At 41.7% G+C, this 11,312-nt stretch overlaps 2 protein-coding genes across 2 annotated transcripts; one reads left to right on the top strand and one right to left on the bottom strand.

The window, feature by feature from the left end:
• Window positions 1–101: 101 nt before the first annotated feature.
• glod4 (glyoxalase domain containing 4) lies at window positions 102–5,776 on the bottom strand. The gene is made up of 9 exons (XM_072691261.1): window positions 5,588–5,776; window positions 5,378–5,427; window positions 3,369–3,489; window positions 3,129–3,273; window positions 2,453–2,589; window positions 1,084–1,170; window positions 876–989; window positions 702–788; window positions 102–571 (listed from the first exon to the last, which is right to left on the bottom strand). The coding sequence occupies exons 1-9, from the start codon at window positions 5,675–5,677 to the stop codon at window positions 506–508; spliced, it is 897 nt and encodes a 298-aa protein (XP_072547362.1). The 5' UTR covers window positions 5,678–5,776; the 3' UTR covers window positions 102–505.
• A 785-nt stretch (window positions 5,777–6,561) lies between these two features.
• mrm3a (mitochondrial rRNA methyltransferase 3a) lies at window positions 6,562–10,488 on the top strand. The gene is made up of 4 exons (XM_072691260.1): window positions 6,562–6,964; window positions 7,290–7,534; window positions 7,656–7,823; window positions 9,821–10,488. Exons 1-4 carry the CDS (start codon window positions 6,570–6,572, stop codon window positions 10,348–10,350), a joined length of 1,338 nt encoding a protein of 445 aa, XP_072547361.1. The 5' UTR covers window positions 6,562–6,569; the 3' UTR covers window positions 10,351–10,488.
• Window positions 10,489–11,312: the final 824 nt, after the last annotated feature.

Here is an 11,312-nt window from a genome sequence, read left to right as displayed (position 1 = left end):
AATAAATAAATAAATAAATAAATATAAATATAAATATAAAAATATATATATCGGTAAAACCCAAGACATAATATTCAATTAAATAAATATTGCAAGCATCATGCTACATGACATTTTTATTTTTAATCGACACAATAAGTCATAATAATCCTCAAGATAACCATTTTTCGGCCAATATAATAAAGGATGACTTTTAACTTGGGAGCTCAGTACTGCTAGAAATGGCCCGGACCCTTCATACAGAACTGTTCAGGTGATTAATGAGATTTAAATAGTGAAGAATCAAAAGAGCAGATCAATAAAGGAAGGAAGAACTGTAGAAGTGATGCTTTTAATTGTGTAATATAATTCAAATAATCCAAATTAAAGGTGAATCTTTGAATCTATGCAGGATGGAGACTCTACTGACAGACATAAAAACAAGCAAAGAGGTTCTGCTATGATAATCGAATATTCCGGCTTTATGAAATGTAGGAACTTCTGGAGATTACAGTTCTGAAACTCTTCACGCTGACGCCTTCTGTTTATTGTGTTTGGCAAACCATTCGTCGCTCTTATCGGCAGCCATGGCCTGTGAAAAGCAAAAAACAACAACAAAAAAAACAGAAAACATAATAATAATAATAATAAAAATAAAGAGGTGGATAACCTAACAGACCATAAAGATCCTCTACACAGCACTGTTTCAGAAGAGAGCTCACCTTATCAAGCAGCTCATTTCCACTGGGGTCCAAAGCAGAGAGCTGGCGGAAAGCCTCGTCACCCACAAAGCAGATTTCATGGCCGTCCTGCAAAACACAGAGGCCGAAGTCAGACAGGCAGGGCACTTAAGCCTCAGTTACAAAAGCAGCTTCGGTCTGACGGCGAACACTCACAGGATCAGCCAGAATGACCACTTCCACAGTCGCCTTTCCAGGAGTGTCCAAGCTGACGAGCGGGGTCAGGATTCGTTGGTTCTCTTTTTTCATTAGAGCCTCAAGATCAGGCAGCTAGAAAATAACCACCAGATAGAAGCGTCAAAACATGCCGGAGGACTGGTGAAGGGTTTATGTGATAGGACGTAGAGTTACACCAACAGCTCACCTGTTCTCGTGGGCAAGAGAAGGCGATCCTGCCAAATGCAGTTCCGTGATCCACTGCAGCACCAATGTCCTGTAGCTCCAGTTTACACTGCAGAGCAACCCCATCATTAAACTCCCATTAGTTCATTCACTGAAACGAATACATGAAAGGTATGTGTCCAAAAAGCAGATTTCCAACCCAAGGTTTTTGATTTCTTTCTGATTTTAATACATGAAACATTCTTATTTTACGGGGCACCTTGCTTTTTGTTGCCATGTGGCAACAACACACAACACTGGTCCTGTTATCAGTAATATGTACAATAGGAGTAATCCACAGAATATATACCACCGTGGTCAAAACTTTACATACACTCATCATGGACATGAATATTAAGGCAATAACATTCATTCAGTTTTGAACAATTTCTTTGATTTGAACTGTTGTTTTTCTGAGCAGAATAAGAATAAGAATAACATACATACTCCAAAAACATGATAGCAATAATAAAAATAATAATTACTTAATTTATTTAACTAAATATTTTTGTTCCTGAAATCAACACAGGGTCAAAATTATACATACAGGCTTAAGATTATTAATACTCCTACTTAGGATATTAATTCAGTGGTGCTGAAAGTGCCTTTTAACTTGCGCCAAGGCCTCTTAACTTCCTGTTAGTGATCATGATTGACTACAGCGTTTAGCTTCTCCATGCTCACATGAAAAGGGTTAGTTTGACAGCACTCCTTGAGGGATAACCTGAGAGGGATAACCATAGTTTTACACAGAAACGTCTGTTGGAGTCATTTCTACACAACTGCAAGATTCCAAGATTCAGTTCAAACTGGAAGCACAAGATATTGGGGGGTGCAGCAACTTTACCATGGACAGACCAAAACAGTCAATCTCAGCTGAGACTACATTGGTTTGGATATTTTTGGATATTGCATGGAAATTGCCATGACAATCAAGAGAGATTATATATATAGAAAGAGAGAGAGAGAGAGATTGGGGTCTTCTTCTAGACCTTGGTAAAGTGGCAACATCCCCTATTAAACTGAATCTTGGAATCTGCAGTTGTGTAGTAATGACTCCAACAGACATTCGGTCATCCCTCTCAGATTTGCTCTGAACACCTCTGGTGTTCATACTGTACCGAGTGTTGGTCAAGGAGTGCTGTCAAACTAACCCTAGTTACTAACTAACCCTTTTCATGTGAGCACAGAGAAGCTGAAAGCTGTGGTCACTCATGATCACTAACAGAAAGTCACAAATTAAAATGCACTTTCAGCATCACTGAATGATAAATTATACATTATAACAGTATTTATTATTATTTAGAGTAAATCCAAAGAGTATGGGTGTTTTATGTGTGTGTGTATCTAACCTGGGTGTCTGAAAACCCCATCAGTACACTTTTCTTCTCCTCACTCCTCTCCATCACTTTCATCCCAAGCAGAGAGGACCAGTAATGGACAGAACGCTGCAGGTCTGACACAGCCAAGGACACTTTCTGAACTGGGTCTTCTCCCAAAAAGCCCAAAGAGAAAAAGGCAGAAAACACAGGCAGTTCACTTTGAGTATTTTGAGAATACAGGTTCATTACGTCTCCTAACTAAACGACTGAGGCATCTACAGTTGCTCATATGAGCTGTTCTATACCCACAGCATTCTGGCAGAGAAGTGTAGGTATTATATATATATATAATATAATATATATATATATATATATATATATATATATATATATATATATATAAAGCCATTATTGAGGCCTAAAATGCTCAGGAACTACCTGCAGGTCCAGACATCCATTACCTCGATTTCTAACGTAAGGGCTGAGCTAGTCAGAGCTTATGCACGAATAAGTTCTATGGTCGCCTTATTGTAGTGTTTAGCAATGTCTAAGCTTGGAGGTATCTTTTGTATTATTAGTCTATTCTAACTAGCTAAGGCTTTTCTTGGGTAAATAGCAAAGCACTTTGTAAGTCGCTCTGGATAAGAGCGTCTGCTAAATGCCGTAAATGTAAATGTAAATGTAAATGTTATGCAAGTTTGCCCACCACTCTTTGGCTGCTCTTTGTCCAGCAGATAGAACCGGTATCCTCCGGGGGCTTCGGCCAAGTAGAGAGCCTCTCCGACCTCAGTAAGAGGCCAGCCTAACCTCCTGGCATTACTTACAGCCTGGCTGGACTGTAAGGTGAGACCCTGTGCAAACAAACGTACAACACGTATATCTGAGCTGAACGGAGAGCAGAACACACAGTCATAGCATTATTCAACGCGTATTCTGAAGTTTTTACCATAAAGTCATTTCCCAGGCGATATTCTCCCACTCCGTAGTTATAAGTCAACTCTGCTACGAAGTGATCGTCCTCTGGTCCATAGCCCACCATGGTTTTACTCCATTTACCATCGTAAGGCCTGCAAATAGTAGAGTAAACCAAACATTTCTGGTCATGCATTTGCTCACAAACTGTATCTTGGGGCATGTGTACCGCATGTATGCAGCATGTATATATAGGTAATTTGCTAGTGCAGACCACGTTTTGAGATGGAAGGGGAGGGTGGACTCTACAAGGTCGGAATAGTACATAATAGTGACTGTTATACTTAGTGTACAAAATAAACATGGAGTAGAAACAGTACTATAAATCCAGGCAGAGTTATGGGTCCGAGAACAGTCAGGACAGTGCAGCGCAGACACAGCACTCCTTACTGAACAGGACTGGTGAGGACAGGGTGCAGAGATATGTAGCATACTATGCTATGACACACTGTATAAAGTAATCAGCTGTCAGCTTATAACTAGGTTATAACAGATTTTCAAGTATCTTCTGATACCGATACTGACTCTGACTTAAATACTGGATAGATGCTCTAAATCCTGATATTTACAGTGTTCCACTTTTTATAGGCTGTACTTTTTTATATCTGATCCCAAACAAAGATCTAATAATCTTGAAAGAACAGCGTTTACTGGTTAAGGAAATCAGAATGTCCACAATGCAGAAACACGTGCAGGCAGGGAAGCAGAATCTGGCTAAGCTTCAGCAAACAGCTTTTTAATCAGTGTGTAAAATTCCCATTTCAGAGCAGTGATAAAACACCAGTGCTTATTAAAACTGCTTATTAGTGTTGATATTGGCACCAATTACACTCACTATCTGCAATAGAGAACCAGTAAGATCCAGTCATAGACAGTTATTATTATTATTATTAAACACACATTTAATGAACTTTTCATTACAGCTCTCTCCACTTTCTCTCCATGTGCTGTTTTTGTTTTTGGAGTTTCAGCAGCTGGTTTAAAGACTAACACACACTGAAGTTCAGTACTTTTTACACAGAGACGTGGACCTAATTGTGAAATCACTGCAGAAGCTCTTTCTGTTTCTAAACTGGTGTTTTATCACTGCTCTGAAATGGGAATTTTACACACTGATTAAAAAGCTGTTTGGTGAAGCTTAGCCAGATTCTGCTTCCCTACCTGCACGTGTTTTTTGTGATACCGGTGGTTGGTGTAGTGCAACAGATAACACCTCTACCTGCCAGTGAGCTACCACGCCATGTTGGAGGCTGGGGTTCGATTCCTGGTCTGGGTGACTGTGCTGCGCTCCGCCAATAAGAGTCCTTGGGCAAGACTCCCAACACTACATTGGCCCTCCTCTGTAATACGAGTAACCTTGTAAGTCGCTCTGGATAAGAGCGTCAGCTAAATGCAGTAAATGTAAATGTTTCTGCATTGTGGACATTCTGATTTGTTCAAATGTGCAGCTCCTCAACCAGTAAACGCTGATCTTTCAAGCTTATTAGATCTTTGTTTGGGATCAGATATAAAAAAGTACAGCTATAAAAAGTTTAACACTGTAAATATCAGGATTTAGAGCATCTATCCAGGAGTTGGGATTGGGATCGGTGCAGCCCTAGTGCCTAGTGCAGTGCAGCGATTTCACATTCAGGTCCACGTCTTTAAGCTGCTGAAACTCCAAAAACAAAAACAGCACATGGAGAGAAAGTGGAGAGAGCGGTAATGAAAAGTTCATTAAATGTGTGTTTATTAATAATAATAATAATAATAATAACGGTCTATGACTGGATTTTACTGGCTACTTATAACACATGTGAACACAGCAGCTCCTGAGGTAGAAGACAGTGTCTAGCAGCAACCTGTCCTGATAAGCTCTCCACTACATGGACAGTCCAAGCCATTTCCTGTGGACTATATCAGTCATTAAAGCTCAGTGGCATTAGCTACCTTGATAAGAGACCCAAAGTCTAAGCATGCACAGCCTGTAATACACCTACTTACCCATTACAGGTGGCTTTACAGCCCTCTTCAAACTCTTCATGGCGCAAAATCTGCAAAATACAGTCATTTACACTGTAAGTGTGTGTTTAGGAGAAGTGTATGACTGACCACACGACAACAGACCCTGAGGCAAAGTCCTCCTGAGCTTCTCCACCTCCCTGCAGCTCCTATTCACACATCAGACATCAGTCTCAGCGGCGCTGTGTTTACCTTCATGCCGAGGACCTCCCTGTAAAACGTCGCTGTCCTGGTCCTGTCTCCGACTTTAAAAACAAAATGCAGAGCCCGTCTGAGCGCCATCGTCCAGCCTCACAGCCTCCCTCTCTCTCTCCACAGGCTGGCATCAAGCAACGCCTCGTGATTCACCAGTCAGGCGATCAGGCGCGCGCTCGCTCTGCTGTCCACTGCTTCTGCCTGCGTTCAGCGCAGCGCTCCTCAGAGGGCGGGGTAAGGGTGCCTAGACGGCGTTGTGTTCCCTACGTAGTGCACTACACAGGGCGTGAGGGAATGACACTGAAGCCTAATTAGCGCACTTTATCCGTGTAGTCTATGGCTGAACCCTAAATGAGTCTCCGTCTAATATTTGGCGCACTGTTTGGTTGTAGAAGTCGTTATTTTATATAACATACATGTGCACTATGTAGGGAATAGGGATAAGTTTAAGGCGACATTAGGTTTGGAACAAAGCGTTGAATGAAAGCTAGCGTCTGCAAAATAGCGCGTTTCTGAATGAATAGAATTCATTAGAAAAATTAATGAAGTAATTTCTGAGGATTTCTATTGGTTCATTTTGACTAGGGAAGCCAGATATATGTCAAATATGAGACAGAGATTAAAAATAAAAAATGCAAAAATTGTTTAATTCTTTTTAATCACAATTTACAGTGTTGTGATCACGAGATAAATATAACTAATATATATATAATATACTATATAATATGTGTTATATAAGTATATGGCATATATAACTAATTTACCAAATATTTGGTAAATATTCTGTAAATATTTTTTTTTCTGTATATACATTTTAAAAAGACATTTTATTTAAAGATCATATTTCATTACTTTTATGTAGGGGATTATTGGTATATAAGCAGTTGTGCTGACTCTGCCCTTCCTTAAAGTGTGTTTGGGACAGCCCCCGGTTCAGCCCACCGGATATGACGGAGCTGTAAGCTGTAAGGGAGTAAACATGGCGGCGCTCTTCGGCGGCGTGTATCGTGAGGTAGCTCTGTTTACGGGCCGAGGCCGGTTTCTGGCAGAGTGTAACCGGGTCGTGGTGAACCCCAGGCGGTCCATTCGTGGTCTGAGGCGAAAACCAGTGGCCATCCTGCACCCGGACGGTGAAGTGGAGACACGAACCAGGTCGAATCAGATCAGGCAGCCTGAGAAACACACGCCGAGGAGAGACTCGGAGAGGAGCAGCAGGGAGCACAGTGAAGGAGATGCAGCTCACTCTGCCAGAGGACCAGCGAGAAACACCGGCAAGAGGACTAAATCCACAGGGGACACTTCTGACGTCAGTCTGAAGGCCCAGCTCGGGGGGCTGCGGTACGATAAGGCTCAGCCTGAGGACACGAGACTGGCGTGAGTGCAACCCAGGGCTGGAGGTGGTTCTAGCATGCTAGTGTTTGTGCTGTGGTCATTTTTTTTTTAATTACTTATTTTTTTTAAATAAAACCTGGAAAAAAAAAATATTAGTAATATTAGTCACTCAAATCTGCAGCTTTTATTTTTATGACCATTTTAATCTGCCTGTTATTTACATTGTATTTAAGCTCAGTGATGAATGGACCAATAATGTTCAAAATATTAATTCTAATAAAAAAAGATGTCCGTTAATTTGATAAGTACGACCTGTGTTGCTCCACTGACCTATTCTAACACATTCTGAACCGCTCCTCCTTTTCAGGAAGGTGGTGAGCATCGCCCGTTCCAGAGAGTTTCGTGAGCAGCAGGGTAAAGTGCTGCTGGAGGGAAGGCGTCTGATCTGCGATGCTCTGGCTGCAGGGGCTTCACCGCAGGCGCTGTTCTTCAGCAAAGTGGAGCGGCTCTGTGAGCTTCCTCTGGACAAGCTGCGTCAGGCTTCGCTGGTCAAGGTCAAGTTTGAACACATTAAGATCTGGTCTGATCTCGTTGCTCCACAGGGTGTTATAGGTGGGTGGCAGCTTCTACTGCCTGGATGTGTCTGTGTGACGTTCGGTCAAATCCTGTCCCTCTTCACGTGTATTAATATATGCTAATTTTCTATTCTTATTTATTGTACTTTAATCTGCAGCCATTTTCTCGAAACCGAACACATCCGGCCTTACGTTTCCCAAAGATCTGCGTCTGCAGACTGTGCCTTTGTTCCTGATCTGTGACAACATACGGGACCCCGGCAATCTGGGGACAATCCTCCGTTGTGCAGCTGCAGCTGGCTGTGACCGTGTCCTCCTCAATAAAGGTAATGTTCAGAAGTGTCCAGATGCTGCTCCAACACGAGCAGCTCTCTGGACATGGTTCGAGAACGTTGCTGGGCAATTTTTGCAAGGCCACGTGCAGACTGTGCTTACAGGCCCACCAGTGGCTTGCTACTAGTTTACCGGATGCCTGGTGCACTCTACATGATGACCAGGCTGACTTTTAAAGCGCATTGGCCTCTCTGGACAACAGCAGAAGGTGTTCTGAGGTGTTCAGGCTGGTCTGTAACAGCTATCTCCTCAGCTGTGGTGTGATAGGAGGATGATCTGATGAGGGCCAAATGGAGAAATCGAGCATTTGTACATGCAAACAGATCTAGCAGGAGAAATTCACTGAGGTCTCAGGCTGGGAGAGGCAGAACGGTTGGTTGGGACTCTTGCGTGTAGTATGATCTGCTAGTGTGGTTGTTTTGGGACAGTTCTAGGGTGCGAGGGGGCAGGCTGTGAGGACTACAGACTGACCAAGGATGAAAATCGGGTGGAATATGTCATTGTCGTGTCCAGTAAACTGCACACTTCTATGAGTGTTAACCCTCTGGAGTCTAAAAACGTGCCCCAAATAAAGTCATTGCAATGCCAGATCAGACGTAATTCGCTTTCGGAGTTACTAGGATGTAATGATGGGTAAAGATACTTATCTCCTGCTCTGTCTAACTGGCTGCCCCTTATCTGTCATTAGTGGATTCTACCTGACCCATGGACACATATTTTTCTTCTGCCTCCCGCTACGACTTTGATAAACCCATTTCAAGCTCCAGAACAACTCATCCACATGAGTAAAGGTATATTTTCACAAGAAATATGAAGAATTTCTGAAATTGGACTTTGAATTTTTTTTGGACTTTGATCTATTTGATCTACTTTGATCTATTTTTCTATAAAGCATGGGTATTATCTTATGCAAGTGCATTAAGAGCGTTAATCAACAAATGCTTCCCTCGATTAAAAAGCGTCAGAGATTTTTGGCGTTTCACAGGTTTTCACATGATGACAGATTTTGATACAGGTGACGTCCCTTTTGCTGAACATAAATATTATGAGTCTAAAATTTAAAAAATATACCAGCTCTGTAATTGGTGAGAAATGCAAGGAGGTGATATTTACAGTTCTGAAGTTTCACCATGGTGGCTTGCCAGTAAACCGAACTAGACATGGTCTAGCCTATTATACAACTCTGGAGAATGCATTCAGGCTACTGTGTGCTTGTAAACACAGCTACTGGTATCAGCTAGCACTCCCTCACCAGCACAGCTCACCCTAAAGGCGATAGGATACGGTGATATTAGGCTTCCTTAGAGGGTTTCATTCCATTTGAATTGGAGGTTTTATGGAGATTACAGAAATTCAACAGGGTACAAATATTGGAAAAACATAATGCATGCAGATCCTGCATGCTACAGCTATTTAGTAAACATCCCAGCATGGTGGTATGTAGAAAAGAGACGGTTTGGCTGTAGCTAAAAGTACTGCCTGATTAGCACCAACCAATCACCTGCTTTGTCACAAGATGTGTTCATCCAGTGTTAGTTAGTTGCCCAAAGCCTTTGTCTCCCTGTAGGCTTTAGTGTACGTCTTGTAGAGATGAAGTTCATGTGGTTTGTTTGGCTGGATAGTAGTCATAGTCATTTAATGCCATAGCGCCTCCTGCAGTACTGGAGCACACACCCACACACACACAAGCAAGCCAGTCAAAAAAAAAAAAAAATAGCAAAGGTGGCTTCAGAGGGGAGGAAGGGAAAGTCTTTTTAAGGGATGGGTTCATGCCTCAAGTACGGTACCAGACAGAATCTATGCCGAAAAGCGCACTGATGCTTTAATTTGTGTGTAAACAGTCATTTGTGGTGTGCCTTAAATAGCTAAATCCTCTGACATGAAAGCAGTGTCTGAGTTCTTTTGGACACTTGGTGTACATTTAGTGGCGCGGCAGTGAGAGTAACTCCATACAATTTCCCAAAAGACCCAAAATGTCTCTCTTCCGCAGGCTGTGTGGATGCCTGGGAGCCGAAGGTGCTTCGTGCTGCGATGGGAGCCCATTTCCGTCTCCCTATATTCCCTAATCTGGACTGGAACAATATTTCAGAGCACTTGCCGAAGCCAGTGACCGTCCACTTGGCAGATAACACCAACAAACGTAGGGATGTTCAGAAGCCAGGAGCTATGGGCTGGGTTTCAAACGGAGATAACAGCGATGGTACAAACCTGGAGGAGTACGTCGAATCGGACTCTGATGATGAGCTGTGTCTTCCGTCTGTGAAGCCCAAAGCCTACCATGAGAACTGGGCCCAGAGGAGCACGGCTCTGGTCATCGGCGGAGATGCACATGGGCTGAGCTCGGAGGCTCTCGAGCTGGCCGAGCAAACCAGTGGTCATATGCTGTTTGTCCCAATGGCTCCAGGTGTGGACTGTCTGAATTCAGCCATGACCTCTAGCATTCTGCTGTTTGAAGGTAGGAGGCAACTGATGAAGGTGGTCCAGAAATCCAGCAGAAGAGCAAGATCTGTGACAAACTGAGTGCTTGTTCTCATAAGCTTTAATATTCAATAGTGTAAATAATAATAGTAATAAAAAAAAGTTAATAATTAAGGTTAAGGTCTCTCCCTTTTTGCTTACTTGTTTTTCCTCATGTTAGGGCTGTGCAATATAGATAATACTGTGGTAATAAATTAAAAATGCAGTATAATAAAGTACCGCTCAGTCAACTTGAGATTTACTTTGAATACTCATTTGCAAACAAGTACCAGACTATTTATATATTTCATCATTTCAGTTGAAAATGTCCACTAGGTGCCAAATGCATCAAGTGCATACAGGGGATGGCGCAAATGAACCGAAATCAGCCACGAACACGTAAACGTAGTATTGTATGAGGTACAGAATAATGTAAGGGCTGTACCCAACCAGGCATTTCTTGCATAATAATTATACTTTCATATTTGAGAGACTTTCTTGGCTGAGATAAATAATTTATATTATAAAAGAAATTATTTATAATTTATTTTATATATAAAAAAATAATATAATCATCTTTTATCTATAATCATTTATATTACTTTTTAATATATAAAAATACAAATAATAAATGCCTTTACCTTAACTGTATGAGGGAGAAGGGCACCTTGCTCATTACCGCTCTGAGACGGAAACACAGTCAGATTTGCATAAAATCCTCAGCAAAAAAATATGAATTTGGGCATAAAGCCACAAAAATATATATCCTGTATGTTAACAATAGCTGTTGAACAGTTGTGTAGTTTGGACTGCTCCTTTTTACTTTCTTTTTTCTGTCCTACAATACTTAATTTACTGTGGAGGAATAGCTTGATTCATTGTAAAGAACAGACTATAACTGTTCAAAATACACAAAGCAAAATAACGTTGTTTAAAAGTCACTGTGCCACCCTAATTCATGCAGTGAAGAAAAGATTTACCAGAAGGGGGCGCTGAAATTCTGTACATCTCTGCGGTTGAGGAGT

Source organism: Salminus brasiliensis, chromosome 11 (assembly GCF_030463535.1).
Source record: "Salminus brasiliensis chromosome 11, fSalBra1.hap2, whole genome shotgun sequence".
Classification (NCBI taxonomy): domain Eukaryota; kingdom Metazoa; phylum Chordata; class Actinopteri; order Characiformes; family Bryconidae; genus Salminus; species Salminus brasiliensis.
This window is presented reverse-complemented; position numbering and strand designations above follow the sequence as displayed.

Excerpts from the sequence above, each read along its gene's own strand:
- glod4 (XM_072691261.1), bottom strand. The coding sequence starts at position 5,677 with ATGGCGCTCAGACGGGCTCTGCATTTTGTTTTTAAAGTCGGAGACAGG. Across the intron at positions 1,171-2,452 it reads TGGGGTTTTCAGACACCCAG|TGTAAACTGGAGCTACAGGA; the intron begins GTTAGATACACA and ends GTTGCTCTGCAG. Across the intron at positions 789-875 it reads TGGTCATTCTGGCTGATCCT|GACGGCCATGAAATCTGCTT; the intron begins GTGAGTGTTCGC and ends TGTGTTTTGCAG.
- mrm3a (XM_072691260.1), top strand. The coding sequence starts at position 6,570 with ATGGCGGCGCTCTTCGGCGGCGTGTATCGTGAGGTAGCTCTGTTTACG. Across the intron at positions 6,965-7,289 it reads CCTGAGGACACGAGACTGGC|GAAGGTGGTGAGCATCGCCC; the intron begins GTGAGTGCAACC and ends CCTCCTTTTCAG. Across the intron at positions 7,535-7,655 it reads TGCTCCACAGGGTGTTATAG|CCATTTTCTCGAAACCGAAC; the intron begins GTGGGTGGCAGC and ends TTTAATCTGCAG.